Source organism: Pleurodeles waltl, chromosome 1_2 (genome assembly GCF_031143425.1).
Source record: "Pleurodeles waltl isolate 20211129_DDA chromosome 1_2, aPleWal1.hap1.20221129, whole genome shotgun sequence".
Lineage (NCBI taxonomy): Eukaryota > Metazoa > Chordata > Amphibia > Caudata > Salamandridae > Pleurodeles > Pleurodeles waltl.
The window spans coordinates 1,127,811,049-1,127,829,983 of record NC_090437.1 but is presented as its reverse complement, the minus strand read 5'-3'; the positions used below and the strand labels follow the sequence as shown (position 1 = coordinate 1,127,829,983).

The following is an 18,935-nucleotide window of genomic DNA, read 5'->3' as shown; positions in this document are numbered from 1 at the left end:
TGACTAGGATTGTGGTCCCTACTTGGACAAGGGTGTATACCTCTGCCAACTAGAGACCCCATTTCTAACAGTGTGCTAGTATGTTTGTTATTGATTGTGAGCAAGAGTGTTTCTAGCAAAGCTGAAACAATTATACACCATCTTCAGAGACTACTACACTTTCGAAGTTAGCAAAATTTAACAGGGATGGGGAACTATTTGCGACTCTTAGGGAGATCTTTTTTCTAATGTTTTCTATCACTTGCTGTATGAATATGTTGAGACAATGAATATGAAAGAATGGTATGTTTGCACACAGAATCCTTCATCAGTGCAGGAAGGAATTACTTTAACGTATGGAATTAATTGTATTCTTTTACTAAAAAGGCTCTATAACCAAGAGTACATACAATATTTCTACTCTAACTTTGATCTTGTGTTTTCTTTTGTTCCGGTTATCCAACATTTGAGTAATGTAGATAAAAAAAGAAATATTGATGTTGTGGGAGGTTTATTTGAGCCTAAACTAACATTTGGTACTGCTTATGTACACCACAATAATATGACATGCTTGCTTTGGCCAATAGAAAAATCTTTTCTAGATCAAACAGATGACAGGAGAAAGGCATTGATAGAGAAAATAGAGAAATGGTTAGTGAAGAACACATTTAGAAATGATTATGCTTGCTTTCGATTTTCAACATGTAGGAAAACTTTGCTTATATAGACCTCGATACAGAACCGATACTTAGTTTGTGGGAACAAGTGAGTTTAGACATGTATTTCTTTTTAAGAATATATGGGACTTTATGGAAAATGGACAAGATCCTGCGATTCCTGGGGTATGTTACATCCGTGGAAAGAATGCTTATTTTTGTCTCCCAAGGGGATAGTATGGGACTTGTTATTTAGGAGTTGAATTCCAGAAGAGTTACCAGATTTCCAGTATAAATTACACACATAACTCGAATGAATTGCAAAGACCAACATCATAAAGAGCAACCTATTCTGAAATAATTGGGGATATATTTGGCGTAATTATTAATTCTGTAGGAATTGTTCTGAATGCCATGAAAATTATAAAGTTGTCTACTATTGTGGATAATATGTGAACTGAGATGTAATCGCAATGGATACTGAAATGACTGCGGTCCGTTCTGTGGTTCTCCAGAACAGACTTGCGTTGGATATGCTTTTAGCAAAGGAAGGCACAGTCTGCTGGATGCTGAAAGTGAAACATTGTTGAACATACATACCTAACAATAGGAAAGCAATTCAAAATTTTATTTAAGAACCTGACAGATTCAAATTCAGACTTAAAAGATGTGAAAGAACCAGGGGGAAATATTGGTAAAGGTGTTACTAAAGTGAAAAATTGACTAGGTGATCTTGGTCAGGGTATTGAAACCATTATTAATTGTGGTTGTATGTGTCATCTGTATAATCATACTTGACAATCTGTACATACTGATAAGACAAAGGGTGAAAAAGGAAGAGGAATGAAATTAAACTAGAAAAGATGAGAAGGAGGAACTTTGATTAGAGAAACTGAAAACTGGAGACCCAATAGATATTTTAGACAAACTAAATTTTAAACTGACTCACAAGTATTAATAAAAGTATTAATAAAGTATATTTTGTGACAACACATAGTCGTCAGAGGAGGGATTCTGACAGGTCTGATGCATTAAGCCCAAACTATACTGAACTGTTCCCTATTATGTCATTGTCCAACGAAGACGACCAGATGTTCAACTGATGAAGACATCGCTGTTTGCTGATCCATTCAGGAGAGGTATTACCGAGTGTGCAGATTTTTATGTTTTCTCTTTAGAAACGTAACCACTGTTTTTAGTTAGCGCCATAGATGTTTTCCAAAATAATAGTCTTCTTTTCTTTGTGCATGAAGCTCAAACATGTTCATCAAATTAAAGTAATAGTTAAGGATGTCAAATTCTAAATTGGACTGTTTCATATAAATTGATGGTAATTAATTCATCTGCGATCATTAAATGTATTCTGTCATTCATCTGTTATTTGTGTTATTCTCCATGATGGTGCTTGAATCTTTAATGATAAATATCCTTTCTAGGCTAAGAGTCTTTTGAAGATTTGGTCATCTTGTATTGTTCTGTACTTTTATCCATTGGTCTTGCTTTTGATTTAGGTGATCTTAGGTGATTCATGGCCACATACGTCATTGTGCGTATAACTTACTGACTCCAATATTGAAAGTGATGTTTATTGATTTGATCTTATTGATATTGGCTTCTAGGATGGTATCTCACTCCTGTCGGAGTCCACCAATTTGTGTCGGCCTTTAAGGATAATTGATGGTTTTCCTGTACGTGTCACCTTACAAATAAATGATCAAAAAAGATATAAGGCTGGACACGTCCACACACAGTAGGCACAAAATAGAACATCTTGGGAGGCCGCAAGCTGCTTCTCTCAAAATAAGCACAGCATGACAGCTGTAGTGATTTTTGTTTTTTTAACTCTTACCAGCACCAATTTCACAGGAGCTAGGAGGGTCCAGGCAGAGGATAGTGAAGCACTGTCCACTAACATTATTGGTTCATGCCCAATTGGTGGTATCAAAGGTTTTATGGAAACACTTCCCTCCTTATAAGCATTATCAAAGGCAGACATGTTTCTAAAGCCTCATTGTGTACCAAAGTTTGCAGTTTCTAAATTGTATGCAACCTGTAAAGTGAGAGTATAGCCATTTATTAATGATTAGTTGAATTTACCTTGCGTTGTCTCCTTTATAAAAGGTTGAATCCAACATGACGCTAAATAATTGCTTTCCCTTTTGAAGCCTAATAATCTGAGGTCTGTGCAATCAAACAGTTAGTTCTTAAGTTCGGACATTCGCCTCTACAATCTCTTTAATCCACAGGATAGTTCTGCTGTTGGAGATACATTCCTGCAAGATTTGTTAAATCTTAGAAATACATTTGCTGTTTGAAGCTTAAGCATGTATGGTCTCTAAACATATTTCGGCTTTCAGTGGCCTATACCATTTCATAGAATGGGGCCTGTATGCTGTTTGTGACCTAAACAATAGCTTTTCTTTCAAATGCTTTTTTATACATGGGCCTGTAAGAAAATACTGAGGGCAAGCTGAACTGACAATTTGCGATTGCAAAACGGCACACCACACCAATCCATATCAAATTGGAATTGAAATAAGTTACTAAATTGTAAATCCCAATATGAGAACAGCAGATGCTAACCTTAACATAAACAATTTGCAAATTATGGTTCATTGCAGAATGGGCTGTTTGAATGCGCAAACTTACCACCAAGTGGGGGGGGTGGTGATAATCAGGTGAAAACTGAAAGGAGCCGAGGAATGTCATACAGCCAAAGCGGCAGCCCTCCATACTATGTGAAGAGAATGTTAATATTGAGAAAGGGGCAGAGGAGGAGGAGAAGAAAGGAGAAGATACTCCGTTTGATAATGAAGAGAAGGAGATACATTAAAGTACAGATTTAGAAGGTAGACTATATTCCACCCTGTTTGAGGGACTGGGCCATGTATTGCATAGATCCACTCACCAGAGCCTTGTCATTCCCACTCATAAGCAGGTCTGATCCTTACGCCTGTGGTCACCAGGCAGTCCCCAGAGCCTAGTAGCTGTTGCAGAGTGCATTTCCCAAAGTGCTCTTTCCGGGGCATTCATGTCATTCCTAGTTGCCCTCTTAGCTCAGGTACATGGTGGGTTTTTAATCACATAGCACAATTCCCAATAGTAATAGTCTGCATAGATGGACTTATCTGTTGATATATCCACCATAAGACAGAGAATACCGTATAGGAAAAGTAAAACAGTATTCCCTAAACAAACTAGTGTAAGCAATTCTGATGCACAATTACTGACTTTGCACCATACAATAGCATGTATGCACAATACTTATATGTTTAGGAATTGTGCGTTGCTTCACCATCTTGCCAGAGGAGATCTTCGACATGGGTGCCTGTAAGTTTATTAACAAGTGTCTACCTACTTAATGTGAAATATCCCTACATCAAGTACCTCTTGTGGGTGGCAGGGCTTATGAAATTTTGGCCCTGAATCCTGATGCCACACCTGCATCCACACTCAGCAAGAGAGAGGAGGCACAGCATTGAAATAGACAACCATGGTCTGTGTTGGAAAGTACCTTAGGTTGCTGAAAGGCAGATTTCATTGCATAAACAAACTGTGGGGAGTACTGTAGTATTTACCTAAAACCTCATGCAAAAATATAACATGTTGTGCTTTACTGCACAACATTGTAATGAGGAGAGGTCTCCCAAGAGACTAAGTTGATGATGACTTTGAAGATGATGATTTACCCCTTCGTTCGACATGCACACACAGATCTAAATGCTGTTAGAGCAGCTGAAGGAGGACACGTCAGGTGGATGTCACCAGCCACCTCTTCTGAGGTACGTCTCATACATACAACGCAGTGATGTAAAGGATGTATGGGGTGTACCTATGTGAAACAATCATACTGTTTATTCACAGATTTTACATCAAAACAAAGAAAGATAGGCGTGGGTTATACTTGATGTGAAAGACACTGGGACTGCCCTTGTAATAACCACCTATATTCAGGGTCAATCTCAAGTATAAGGGACAACAATTCCTAGCTAAATCAGTAGGTTACATAATCAGCAAATTACTTCAAGTAGAAACAATGAATGAACGTAATATCTCAGTCAATGGTATTGTTTTTTAGTTAATATACAGAAAAAACTCTGATCCCCCAAATGGGTTCATCTGAAACCAGACGTGTGCGTGTTGTAGCATATTAATGCTATGAGGAATACGTCCCTTGTGGCTCTGTGCGTAGTCTGAACTGGAACCATGTGATATGCGAGGAGGTGTCCGGGTGTGGTTCTGGGAAAAATGACATAATGGTGTGTGTGTGTGTGAATGGATGTTCGAGAATAAAGACATGATCAACCGGGCTGGGGAAGAGGCTGCAATTGGTGACAAGTAGGGGATTTCGAGCCAGTGAAAAACAAGACTACTCTCCCATAAAGATTGCAGTAGTATTGCAAACTGCTAGTGCTTGCCGTGTGTGTCCAGAATCAATGCAAAGCAGTCTACGACCGGTAAATGTGGAGTCAAAGCCCTGCTCCAGCTTTTACACAACCGCAGAAGCAATCAAAGGCCCTGTAGAGGAGCATATTTAAAATGCCTACCAATTCTGCCAGTGAGGCTGTCAGTGAAGACACTGCACCCTGAGCACAGAGCAACTATTCATACGAAGTACAAAAACAACCATAACATCAACAAGGGACAAGAAACGGGGAGCGTACTCGCATTCAGGGGCGATTGAAGTATACTGTGATGCAGGCCTTACAATCGAACTGATGCTTGCAGAAGTTATCGGAGCCACCCTGCACAGCAGAGTCTGTTGGACATTACATGCTAATGCAACAGCGGCAGAAGGGAGCGTAAAATACAACGCAGCCCTATTCTTGGAGCAACCACTATCGTTCGACACAGCCAACAAACAGAACATTGATGGCCAGATGGACTGCGTGGATTGAAATATTTGCTGACTTCATAGATACGTTAGAGGAGGAAGATGATATGAAAATGATCAAATGTTTGAAAAAACTTGCAGGTGATTAAGTGAAAGAAATGCTAAAGAAAGTTTCACAAACTGATGTAACATCACACCGAAAGGTGAAAGAAGCACTAGAAGCCAAGTTCAATCTAATGTGGAATGTTGATCATGAAAGGCATATCTTCAGCCAAGTAGGACAAACAGGCTGGTGAAATGATGGATACGTTTGTTGAAAGACTTGCCACACTTATTAAACATTTCAAGTTCTGTGACTTTTCCAATGAAGAAACCATGTGCCTCAGAAACCTTGTTGGCTGCCGTTCAGATTCTTTTCGAAGGCACATGTAAAGAGAGACACCCAGTCTAAAGAAAATGCTGATGGCCGTGAGAGCAGAGAAATGAGCAGAATGACAAGCTACATCAACTATGAAAAGTGGAAACTAGGCAAAATGAAAAGTCATCAAGGAACACAAAGGATCTTCAACATCACTGTTGAGAACCAGCAAAGATGAGGTGTGTGCTGATTTCCACCAAAAGACAGCATGCTCATGTGGGTCTTGCTGCCTGTGAAGAAGACCGAAGTTCAAAAGCAACTCAACAGACAAAGCGCCAAACTTTTTTCGCATACTGTCCCAGCATTACATTAAAGGTAAACGGTCACCCCATATCCTTCATCATCCACAGTAGGGCATCAATTAATATAATGACAGTAAAAAATTACAACAATCTCTTACCTGTGCCACGCGTTACTCCTTCAAACACGAAAGTATACACCCGGTCAGCTTATAAACTGCTACAAAGCTAAGCGAAAAAAGCACAGCAATAATGCAACAGAAAACGTCTGTATGAGCCACCATTCATGTTCAACAAGGAAACTCGTCTAGTGCATCTCTGCGCAGTTTTGCCACAGTGGATGATATGGGATTAACATCTCTCATTGCAACCTCTGTGTTCAATCTGAGATTATGAGCCAATTCCCATTGTTCTTTCATGGACTTCATACAGCACAAGGATATGGCCAGCGGTGACACAATGGTTGGCCTTTTTTTCTATGTTCTAAGCGCTGGAGACTAAATTTCAGATGCAAAAAGTGTCAAAGACGTAAAAAGGTCCATGTAGGAAACGTACAGAATGCAGAGATTGCCAATAAGACTCAAGGTTCACACGTTTCTCTGACAAAGGGTACTAAGGGGAACAATGCCACCATATCAACAACGCACACCTGTAAGAACACTTCTCGACTAGTAGATATTGTCGGCACAGGAAGCCTGTTGGAAATGGCCCTTTCTGTAGGGTTTCCCTTGTCTTTTTGGCTTCTGACCTCTTGTTTTTGGTCCTTTGCTAAAAAAACCTTTTTACTGGCTTTAGGACTCTGGGCATTTTAGCACTGCTGACCAGTGCTAAAGTGAAAGTGCTCTCTGTCTAAATTGTATTGGTAATTGGCTTATTTGATTCACTAGTAAGTCCCTAGTGAAGTGCACTAGAGGTGCCTAGGGCCTGTAAATCAAATGCTACTAGTGGGCCTGTAGCACTGAATGTGCCACCCACATGAGTAGCCCTGTAAACATGCCTCAGACCTGCTACTTCAGTGTTTCGGCATTTTGGAACTGCCAGTTCAACCTTGCAGGTGTACCCACTTGACAGGCCCAGACATTCCCTTTTACTACATGTAAGTCACCTCTACTGTAGGCCCTAGGCTGCCCCATGGGCAGGGTAGAGTGTATTTAAAGGTAGTACATGTACTGCTGTGTTTTACGTGTCCTGATAGTGAAATACTGCTAAATTTTATTTTCACTAATGTAAAGTCTATCTCACCCATAGGTTAACATGGGGATTGCCTTGAAATATCTTGAGTGTAATTTCCCATTGGGGGCAGATAGAGATTTGGAGTTTGGGGTCTTTGAACTCAAAATACATCTTTTGGTGAAGGTGGTTTTTAAATTGACTCTTTGAAAATGCCACTTTTAGAAAGTAGGCATTTTCTTGATAACCATTCTGTGCCTCTGCCTGGCTGTGGAATACTCCTCTGGATCAGTAAAACAGTTGGGCTGTCTGTGAATTCTCTCTAGACAGTGAGACAAAGGGATCTGAGGTGCCTTGCATATCGTGATGGGACTTCCTGGGTTAGAGAGGACGGAGGAGCTGACACATGCACCTGAATAGAATAGGGCTGTGCCTGTCCTTACACAGAACAATCTCCAACCCACTGGCGTGTCTGGGGCCAGGACAGGAAGAGGCAGGGTCTTGTGCACTACAAAGACTTTCCTTTGAAGTTTGCCTACTTCAAAGGCAGAAATTAGACCACAACGTCAGAACATTTCTGGACTGAAGAAATTCTGCCAGGGAGAAGAGCTTGATGCTGTAGGAGGAGCTTCCACTGTGCCCGTTGCTTTGCTTTGCTGGCTTTCGGTTGCTTCTTCTGTCTTGGGAGTGAAAGGACTGGACTCTGCTTACTACATCCTGCTTTCCAAGGTTCTCTAAGGACTTGACAGGGGTGTGTAATTTAACAAAATATCTTCTTGTCCATGGGACAGGTTGTTTCCTAAATCTACTTGTCCTGCAAAAATATCTACATGTCCCTTAGGTGCCATGTAGTGTGGTGGCAAATTATGGCAGCAATCTCATGTAAGAGCTCTCTGATTATGCCAGGGCTACTACTATAGCAGGGCCTGGATACTTGCAATTTCAATCCCTGCTACAGCAGTTTTTTTATTTTGCCACTTTTCCGCAGATCTACATACTGGGGCTGGAGAAAACAGGCAGCAATAGTTCCAAGGCTGAAATGCCTTTGAGTCTGCAAACCTACTAACTTGGCATGTTTTAAGGTTTTTCACCAGCTTTTCTCTGATCTTTTCCCATAATGAGACAGGTTGGAAATGTACTTCTGACCCTGGCAGAAGTAGAAGTTATTCCAGAGTTGAGAAAAAAAGTAGTTGGAGGGGAAGTGAACTTGTAAACGCGCAATAGATTTTCACATGAGCAAATCTACATATTAATATTTGCTTGTGCTAAAATACAGTTCATAAATATTTACTAGGAATACGATTTCATGGTCTACTTCTGAAAGCTCTTGTGAATTCATGACAGCCACTAATTCAAAGACATCTATCAATGGTGCACTTTTGTGACTTTCTTTAGGAATTGGGCCCCTAATTAGGTCTGGCGTTAGCAAAGACATTTTGTTTTTATTGAAGTTCTATTTCTCTCTCTGTCAGCTGGCTTTGCTGTGAGTGATTGCATTCTGCTCTTCCACAAGGAGCATATTGACACACAAAGTAGTTTTGTTTAGCAACTACTGTGGCAGTCAAGGGAATAATAAAACTGGAGGGCCCCCCCCTGCAAAGGACATGGAGGCCCCCCCCCTCTCCAGACTCACTCAGGGCAGGTGCTGTGCCGAGAGGGCCCCATGGAAAAATGGCCCCAAATAGATGTAAAATGTCAGCCGCCTGTCCTGCATGCACGGGACAGATGGAAGTGACCTTATACCGGCGGCATTAGACGTCATGCTTATATGAGGTTGCAACCGCTGTGCAGCTCCTCAATGGTTAACATGGCAGACTGGAGCCAATGGTGATCTGCGGTGACGGTGATGTCCGCGGCGGCCATGACCGCCATTTCATGTGGCAGTGTTCACTTGAGTTCTGACACTCCTGCACACAAGACCTCCACTGCGTGTGCTGCTGTATTCTGATTCTGGTAGCCAAGATGCAGTAAACTGCAGGGGATAGGGCCCCAGCCTTCACTCAAGAGGAGCTGGAGAAGCTTGTGGACGGGGTCCTACCCCTGTATGGACAGTTGTATGGGGCACCAGAGCAGCAGGTGGGTCTTATGTCACCGTCCTGTCTGATAGTGATGTGTATGGGGATGAAAGGCTTTGCGACGTGGCAGATAGAGTGAATGCACGGAGATGTATGAGGAGTCTGAGCGTAAGTGGGATGAAGACATGAGTGTGGACATGAGATGTGTGCTGTCCACTGCTGTCCCTGAGATGCCACCCTACATAACTTTGTCCTTCTGTATGTGTCACCCATGCATGTCAGTGCCCATCAGAAGAAGGGCATTTGGCATGGCATTGCCAAGCAAGTGTGGACCCCGGGGGTCCATGCTCGGCAGAGCACCCACTACAGAAAGAAGTGGGAGGACCTGAGACGCTGAACCATGAAGACCGCGAAGGCCCAGCTGGGGACGTCCTCCCAACGAGGGAGGGGTGCCCGTCGGACCCTGACCCCCCCCCCCCCCTAATGGCCCGTATTTTGGCAGTGGCCTACTCTGAGGTGGATGGGCACTTGAGGGCAGCACAGCAGCCACAAGTGGGTAAGTACACACTCTCACCTTGTTAATGTGTTGCTTAGGTGGGTTTGGGTTGAGTACTAGTGGGAAGCTGTAGTGTAGGTACTAGGAAGATGCCTGTCCACTATGGGTATCAACCACCCAGGCAGGATTGGTGTCACAGAAGTGTGCCCATACCATGCATGCAGACAGTGACTTATGAGGGCAATTACTTCCAATGTGTTATTTGTGTGGTCACCCTCATCCAAGTTTGGGAACCCAAATCCTGCCAACATCAGTACACGTGAGGTGTCAGGGCATTCTCATCTGTATTTGCCTACCACTGTACCATGGGAGATAAGTGAGTCCTCAGTCTGCTGCCATGTACTGTATGTGTAGTGAGGCAGAGTGGTCCAAGATGTCACTGTGCTAATTGTCCATGGCTTAGTAGGCATGCTACCTACCCATGCAGGATTCAGTGGATTCAGGAGTACAGAAATTGTTTTCCCAAACAGCCATGCGTAGTTGGCAAGTACTGTGCAAGTATGACTAGTATGACACACCTCAAGTACATGAGTGCAATTGTACCACCGTTAGAATTTCACATCAGCATAGCTGTAGTTTCCCCAATGGTGTCCCACTGTTGTAGCATGTATAGATGACGGCATGGCGTGCTATGTCATGGCAGCAGATGGTGATATTACTCTGTGACTGTTGTGCTGGCATTGACCCATCTCTCTCTCTCTCTCTTTCTCTCTCTTCTCCCCCCCCCCCCCCCCCACCCCTCTGTCCTTGTGTACATCGGCATCATCTGTGGAAGAAGGGGCACCGGCGAGTGGGCTAGCTGCAGCCCACAAGACCCAAAAGGCTGATTCCAGCGGAGCAGAGGGGACCAGTGGGACAATTGGAAGTGCCACGTTTTGAGACTGGATCAACAACACCAACCTCAGATTCCTCCTTCGGTGGCGGACCCATCTAGGACCACCCAGCACCGTCCTTGAACGCCACCCCCCTTTCCAGCACCGACCGCCCTGTAGCTTCCCATCCAGTTGCCTTTTCCCGCTCACCCAAGAGGGTAGGCATCTCCTTTGCCACAGGCACTTCTAACCCTTCCCCAGTCAAGTCAGCTCTGCTGCCCTCAGTGAGGAGGCTATTGACCTCCTGAGGTCCATCTCTGTGAGAAGGTCAACCATTGTGAATGCCAACCAGGGACTGGCATCGTAGATGCAGTAGACCAATGCATCCCTTGAAGGCATTCACTTTGCCCTGAATGGCCTGCAGAGATCGTTTCAGGCTCTGGCCTCCTGATTGACGGCAGCCAGTGTCCCTTCTTCCGTCCCCCCTCCAGCTAACTGTTCCCAATCCCACATCCCTCTCCCCTCACCCATCCAAAGCACATATTCTGACCCACATGCATCCACATCAACAAACACGGTACGCAAGGACAAACATAGGCACCACATACGCCACCACCGCCATGCGCAGACACACAGCATTAAAATGCAGACATGTCAGCATCCACTCCCTACACCAACTCCCCCACCACCTTCCCCCTCACAGGTACTACACCACTCACACCTGCAGTCACCACCTCATCAGTCCCACATCCTGCCATAAGTGCCCTCACTGCCACAGTCACCACAATATCAGACCTGCATACATGCACCTCATACACCACATGTGCACTCAGCACGACTGTCAAGACCCCTACATGCAGCACACCCACTCTACCTGCAGACCGCACCACAACATTCACTGACACATTCCCCCATGCCATCTCCCTGCATCTCCTCCCCTCCCTTCTCCCACTACATTTAAACACCCTCAGTCACCCACCACCCAACAGTCACACAGCACACACATGGCATCCATGCATGCACCTACACCCAAATCACCTCCCCATACACACCTCTCAACCACTCACTCTTCCTCCACTCCCATACCTCTCTGCCATGACTGTCCCTGTGCCCCCCAAAAATGATTCTTGTGAGAATTTTCCTGTTCCCTACAGATGACCTAGACCCTGAAAACCCACACCACCAAAGCACCCTGTTACTCTTCCCACACCCTTGCCTTCCACATCCCAGTCCTCCCCCTGTGGTACCCATGCCGCTCCCCACTTAATGCATACACCCCCACCCAGGTCCACAGTCACCCCTCCTAAGCCCACTCCCCCAAAATCAAAGTCTAAGGCCACACACACCCTCCCCAAACCCAAGGACCCCCCCCCTTCCAAATCCAAGGACCCCCCCGCTTCCAAACCTAAGGACCCCCCTCCAAACCCTTACACCCCCCCAACCCCTAAGGTTCCTGCATGCCCCATTGATGTCCCTGCCCAGTGGAGGCCAGCAGTTTGCAGTCAGGAGTCAAATTGGGGGCCTCATTCTGTGCCCTGTGTTATTGGGGCACAATGGATATTTTGGACTGGCCCTTGGGCCTCATTGTACACAGTTAATTTATTTGTTTTAAGTTAATTATTATATCTGCACCATTGGTGTTGATGGAGTCAACATTGTTCTGGCTTTCCTTCCACATGTATGTGTCGTAACTATGCGATTTGGCACGTGTGTGTGTTGGTACGGGTGTTTGCGCGTGTGTGGCCGTGGCTTGCCGTGCTGGGTGTGTGTGTGTGTTGTGTGTGTACTAATGTCGTTCCCTCCAGTGTGTGCTTAGGTGGGTATACTTATGGTTCTTGTCTTCGTTGCTGGTCCTGGAGTTCAATGACCAGCAGGAGCATTGGGAAGACTTGCAATTCGTATGCCGTGGCGCCTGCGGACATGCTTGTGTTCCTGAAGGTGAGAGTTCCCTTTTATGTGCTTTGTTTCCGCCAGACTATTCGTGGCGGTCCGACCACCCTGGAAATCGTGGCGGTTTGCAGCCTCATAATAGGGTTGCGGGAAACGGCCTCACCGCCCACCTTGATCGGTCCCTCCGCAGTGGCGGTTCAGGCGGCGACTTGGCTGTGTTCTGTTGGTTTCATCCCCGTACTCATAATATGGTGGCCCGCGCCTGTGGGGCCTCGCAGTGCGACCACCACCTCCACCATGGTGGTCCACGGACCGCCAGACTCGTAATGACCACCTGAATACCTTTCTCACAAGACCTGCATTTTGGAACAGAAAGAGGAGACATTCATTCTGTGGAGAATAGTGCCATCTAGCGACACAAAAGTTAAATAAATATGAATATTTCATCACAAGCAAATAAATCTTAATTAAAGAAAAAGGAATCTACTATTTATATATTTTTTTCAGGGTTAAATAAATTACTTATGAGATGACTCATTATTCAGTATACAACATGTCAACAATTAAAGGTAAATAATAAAAAGAATAAATAACCTCAGTTTCCATATAAAGCAGCAAACGGAGGATAAGTTTAACAATAATGATGAGTGACTGGGGGCAAAATGACTGGTAGGAGTCCAGTGGGAACTTACCTCAGGACAGGTGACCGGTAGGCAAAATTACTATTCCTACTCCTCTAGGTACTTACTTCAGGGCAGGTGCTGGACAGTGATTGGGGGCAAAATTACTATTCCTACTCTGGCATGTACTTACCTGGGGGTCAGTTGTGGACAGTGACTCGAGCAAAATTACCACTCTCACTCCACCGGGTGCATTCCTTAGGGAAGTTGCTGGACAGTGACTGGGGGGCTAAGTTACTATTCTCACTCCGCCGGATACTTATCTCTAAGGCATGTGCTGGACAGTGACTAAGGGGCTAAATTACTCTTCTCACTCTGCCAGGTACTTACCTCAGGGCAGGTGCTGGACATTGACTTGGGGGCAAAATTACTCTTCTTACTTCACTGGGTACTTACCTCAGGGCAGGTGTTGGACAGTGACTGGAGGTCAAAATTACTATTCGTACTCCACCAGGTACTTACATCTGAGGCAGGTGCTGTAGAATGACTGATTCTTCAGGTGACAAAGAATATAGTGAAGCAGTATTAATTCTTATTATTTTATATTAACCCTTCTATACTACAAAATAATTGTATAAGTAAAAAATATGTTTTTAGAAACAAAATGGTCAAGCAATGATTTCCAGTCTCATGCATTAACGTTGCGTTTCTTACTTGTCATGTAGAAATTTAACATATCAAGTACTATCGGCTCCTTCATCTCGCAATTTTCAACGGAAAGAATCAAATACTCCATACATCAGAGAAACCAAGTAGTACATCAATATCAGGTAACTAAATCAAGAATTGAAATTCAAGACCTCAAACTGCAGAGTAAAAACAGAACCAAATAAAATAATACAACATAAAATATATTTTTGCAACTGGCTGTTTAACTGCCCCTTTCTCTACAGGGTACAAAAATATAAGTAAATCTTTTTTTCTCAACAGTGAACAACATGACGTATTCCTACCCTGTGGGTACTGAACTCAGGGCAGGTGCTTGACAGTGACTGGGGGGCAAAATGACTATTCTCACTGCTCCAGGTACCTACCTCAGGGCAGGTGCTGGACAGTGAGTGGTGGGGCAAAATAACTATCCATATTCCACTGAGTACTTACCTCAGGGCAGGTGCTGGGCAGTGACTGGGGGACTAAATTACTATTCTCACTCCACTGGTTACTTATCTCTGAGCTAGGTGCTGGACAGTGACTGAGGGGCTAAATTACTATTCTCACTTTGCCAGGTACTTACTTCAGGGCAGGTGCTGGACTGTGACTGGGGAGCAAAATTACTATTCTGACTCCACCAAGTACGTACCTCAGGGCAGGTTGTGAACAGTGATTGGGGGAGGGGGGGCAAAATAACTACTCGTAGACTACCAGGTATTTACCTCACAGCAGGGCTGTACAGTGATTGAGGCTTCAAGCGACAAAGAATGTACTGAAACAGTACTAATTCTTATTATTTTGAATTGACCGTTGCAGATCTTCCTGTGCAAAACTAAAATATCGAATCCAAAGATCTACTAATCTCACAACAAAGCTTCTATGCTGTAGAGTAAGTTCATAGAAAAAAGAATGATTTTCTAAACAAAATGACCTCCAATGATTCTCAATCTTGTGTATTAACATTGCATTTCTCTCTTGCCATGTAGAAATGTAACATATCCTCAAACATTGTTTTTATTGTACTTTTATGGTATAAATTTAGACCGAATAAAGATATTTTGACTGACTGAGTCCACAAACCACGGTGTGAAAACACAACCAAGAAAAATAACACAACTCAAAATGTATTTTTGCAACAGGCTTTTAACTGTTCCCTTTCTCCACAGGCTAGAAAAAATATAAGTATGGCAACAAAACACGCATGATCGCTACAATTTTTTTTATGACAAATAAGTAAACATTTTTTTTCTCTTTTCTTTAACAGAATTAGCAACAATGGCGGCCCAACGAGAAGCAACTTATGTTAGATCCCGAACAGGAAACAAGCTTCTTAAATATAGTGGCTATCTCTATTGTAAAGAGAAATTGGGTGAACCCCGGAGTCATTGGAGGTGTGTGCAGTATTATTCTTCCCATTGCACAGGCAGAGCGGTTACTCTGGAAAATACTGTTGTTAGGACAACAGAGCATAACCACTCTGCCTCTGCAATGGAAATAGAAGTACGTGAAAATGTACAACAAATTAAGCTTCTTGCACACTCCTCCAGTGAATCACTCTTAAGAGAGGTAGTACAAAATATTCCTGCACATGTTGCTAGTAGCATGCCCTCCATACCCAACCTTCGAAGAATGATCCAAAGAGAAAAACTGGCAAGTAATCCCCACCGAGTTGCACCCCAAACCTATGTAGATATTAACATTCCCCCTAAATTAACTGTAACTTTCTCAAATGAACCTTTCCTCATGTATGATAATGAAAACCCTCAAAAAAGAATATTAATTTTTAGTACTAAACATAACTTAGTTATCCTAGAGAGTAGTCCAGTTTGGATGATGGATGGCACTTTTAAATCAACCCCCCATCCATTCACCCACATATATACTATTCATGCCAACAAAAGTAATACAACGATCCCACTAGTGTATGCCTTACTCCCTGACAAAGATTCTTCAACTTACACAGAGTTTTTAACCGTAATCAAAGAAAAAACCATGAATAAAAGTCCTAGAAAAGTAATACTTGATTTTGAATTGACAATGATTAACACAATAACCACATTATTCCCAGACACCCAAATACAAGGATGCTTCTTTCACTTTTCTCAGGCATGTTGGAGCAAAATTCAGAATTCATCCTTGGTTGAGGAGTATTTGTCAAGCAGTAAACTTCAATTTGAATTAAGAAAATTAACTGCGTTATGTTTTGTACCACCTGATAGAATAGATGAATTCTACACTGCAATTACAGAATCTGAATTTTTTATCCAAAACAAAGATAAATTGGCACAACTACTAAATTACTTTGAAGAAACATGGATCGGGCACCTAAGCAGGTCGAGACGCAGGAGGAAGCCAAGATTTCACATGGAATGGTGGAACTGCTACACAACATGTTTAGAAGGTGGTGCAAAAACTAACAATGCCATTGAAGGATGGCACAATTCCTTTAACAAAGCTATTGGCAAACGCCATCCTAACCTGTATGATTTCATGGAAATTTTGAAAAAGGAACAAAGTTACCAAGAAATGAGGCTTGCACAATTACTGTCGGGTAGCCCAAACCCAAAAGTATCAAAAAAAAGCAAAGATATGTCAGAAAGACTACTGGGAAAAGTGCAACAATTTTCGTTGATGGTACCTTTAGACTACCTTGAAAGTCTTGCTTACATACTACATTTCTAACCCTTACTAAACACTACCAGCATTACTTGCCAGTTTCTAAATCTTACATCAATTCAATGTATATTTTTGCAATTTTTGTTTTTTTTTTTACAAAAAAAAAAAAGAAAATTTAAGAATTCTACCTGGAGCTGTCTTCTGTTTTTTCACCCATGGTGACGTTTAAATCCACACATCACCATGAGTCTTCATCAGTCCAAAGTATCCATTCCTGAAATGGAAAATTGAAAAACTTATGAATGATATGGGGCAAAAAACCTACAAAACTTTAGAAAACATTTTTCAGTAAGCCCATTAACAGATTTAGAGATAAAACAATGCAAGTATAATATAAATATTCTTTTCAAGACAAGTACTTAACTTCAAAATTCCACTATTTACTCATTGCGGTGGAAAAAAAATAGTTTGACACAGTTTGACAGTATCCTATCTGTCTAAAAAATGGTGATTACATGTAATTTGACTATAACCCCCCACCCCCCAAAAAAAATAAAAAATAACACAATAGGCAACCACTCAAAGCATATAAGTAGAGAACTAAGGGCCATATGTACGAACACATTTTCCCATAGACACAGAATGGGCAAAACTGTTTGCTACATCTGGCCCATAGTCCTCAAAAGAAAGAAAAATTGCTGAAATACACTTCTTCATTAAAATTGATATACCCATTTTCATTTATGAAATATATGCAACGTATTCAAAACAGTGGAAAAAAATGGCTTTAAAGGGAAAAAGAACTTCATAGCCAGGAATGACCCACGTGGTCTTTTTCTAGCTTTTTAAAAAATGTTTTTTTTTAAACTACCATCCAGATACTAATTCAACAGAAAACGTTTTCAAAATGAGTTTTCTTTTTTTTTTTTTTTTTTACAACATTATTTTAAATGGTGATATTTTATGTTTTTAAAAGCACCATTTTAAAATATTTCCCAAAAAAAGCAACTTCCCCGACGTAGGCATGTGAAAACATTTACAGTAATGAAAACATGCTTAAAATGAAACAAAACCGTAATATTAACCTTATTTACCATATAACTACGTCCCACATCTTCCGTTACAATGGAGATTGCCAACCATTTACTTTGAATTAAAAAATAGATTGTGTTTACCTGAAAAGAGCTCTCCCATGCTTCCGATACTCACCGTGATGCTCCACCAACTGTGAAAACAAACGTGCAACCATGTACGTAATGGAAAGCTGTGGAAATAGAAGAAGGACCATTTTCTCCATTGAAGCCAATAGAAAACTGGGGGAAAGTACACAAGTATTTTTAAAAGCATGCAAAACATTTTTGAAAAATGCATAAATATTTTCAAAAATTGAAGTGTATTTAAACTGTTTCTTAAAATGTTTCTGTATTATATTTATAATAAATTATTAAATTAAAAAAATTGTGTTTATTTTTCTCATAGTTGTGGGCTAGAAATAAAATATCTACCTATGTTCATTTTTTTTTATATTATAGTAAAATTTATAAAACATGTTTTACTATTTTTATCAATTAACATTCATTGTACCCCTTTTCCTAACAACCTAGAGGTTCTAAAATATTACAAATGTTAACACATGTATTAAAATAAATACGAGTATTCATATCCAGTATAAACTTGCATCCCATCTACAAAGAAAAATATTACAGAACCCACAAAATGTCTTCCTTAATTAATAAAATACGTGTTAAATACATTACTATTTTTAAAATTAATACTCGGGCATTAAAACTAATACCTGAGTTTTAAATCCCTCGCCCACACATAACCCCTTTATCCCTAACATCCCGTCCCTAAAGAAGGTGTTACAGGATTTCTTTTTACAATTAATTCAGAGATTTTTTAAATAATTAAATATGAATACTTTTCTGCCTTTTTAAAAATTAATACTAGGGTTTGAAAATTAATGCCTGACTCCCCCACCTATAACCTCTATACCCCTAGCATCCTTACAAATTTTTCAAAAAAGTAAATCATGAAATATTTAATAGCAAAATGCATATAATTTTCTGGATTTTAAAAATGATTACTCAAAGCTTAAAATTATGACTTGAGTATTAAGACTCCACTACCCATAACCTCTCTATCCATTGCATCCCGTCCCTATAAGAGGGCATAACAGTTTTTTTTTTTTACATTTAAAGTAAAGCAGTAAACTGTAATAATAAATTGCAATTACTTCCATGGTATTTAAAAATTACTACTAAAGTATTTAAATTGTTACCAGAGTATTAAAGAACTTACCATCCCAGAGCCTTTGTATCCTTTGCATCCAGTCCTTAAAGGAGGGTGTCAAAGGAGTTAAAAAATAAATAAATAAAATCAGTAAAATCTTAAAAATAAATTTCAAATACTTTTCTGC

At 41.5% G+C, this 18,935-nt stretch overlaps 1 protein-coding gene across 4 annotated transcripts in view; it reads left to right on the top strand.

Annotated features, from left to right (window-relative positions):
- Positions 1–17,951, top strand: part of LOC138248763 (uncharacterized) — a 132,764-nt gene extending 114,813 nt beyond the window's left edge. The window contains exons 3-5 of one of the 4 annotated variants that reach the window (XM_069202650.1): positions 13,915–14,019; positions 14,717–14,789; positions 15,165–17,951. In XM_069202650.1, the coding sequence (XP_069058751.1) occupies positions 15,176–16,582 (1,407 nt within the window). In that variant the 5' untranslated portion in view covers positions 13,915–14,019; positions 14,717–14,789; positions 15,165–15,175 and the 3' untranslated portion in view covers positions 16,583–17,951. The other 3 variants (XM_069202642.1, XM_069202668.1, XM_069202660.1) reach the window with 3 other exon arrangements.
- The last annotated feature ends 984 nt before the right edge of the window (positions 17,952–18,935 follow it).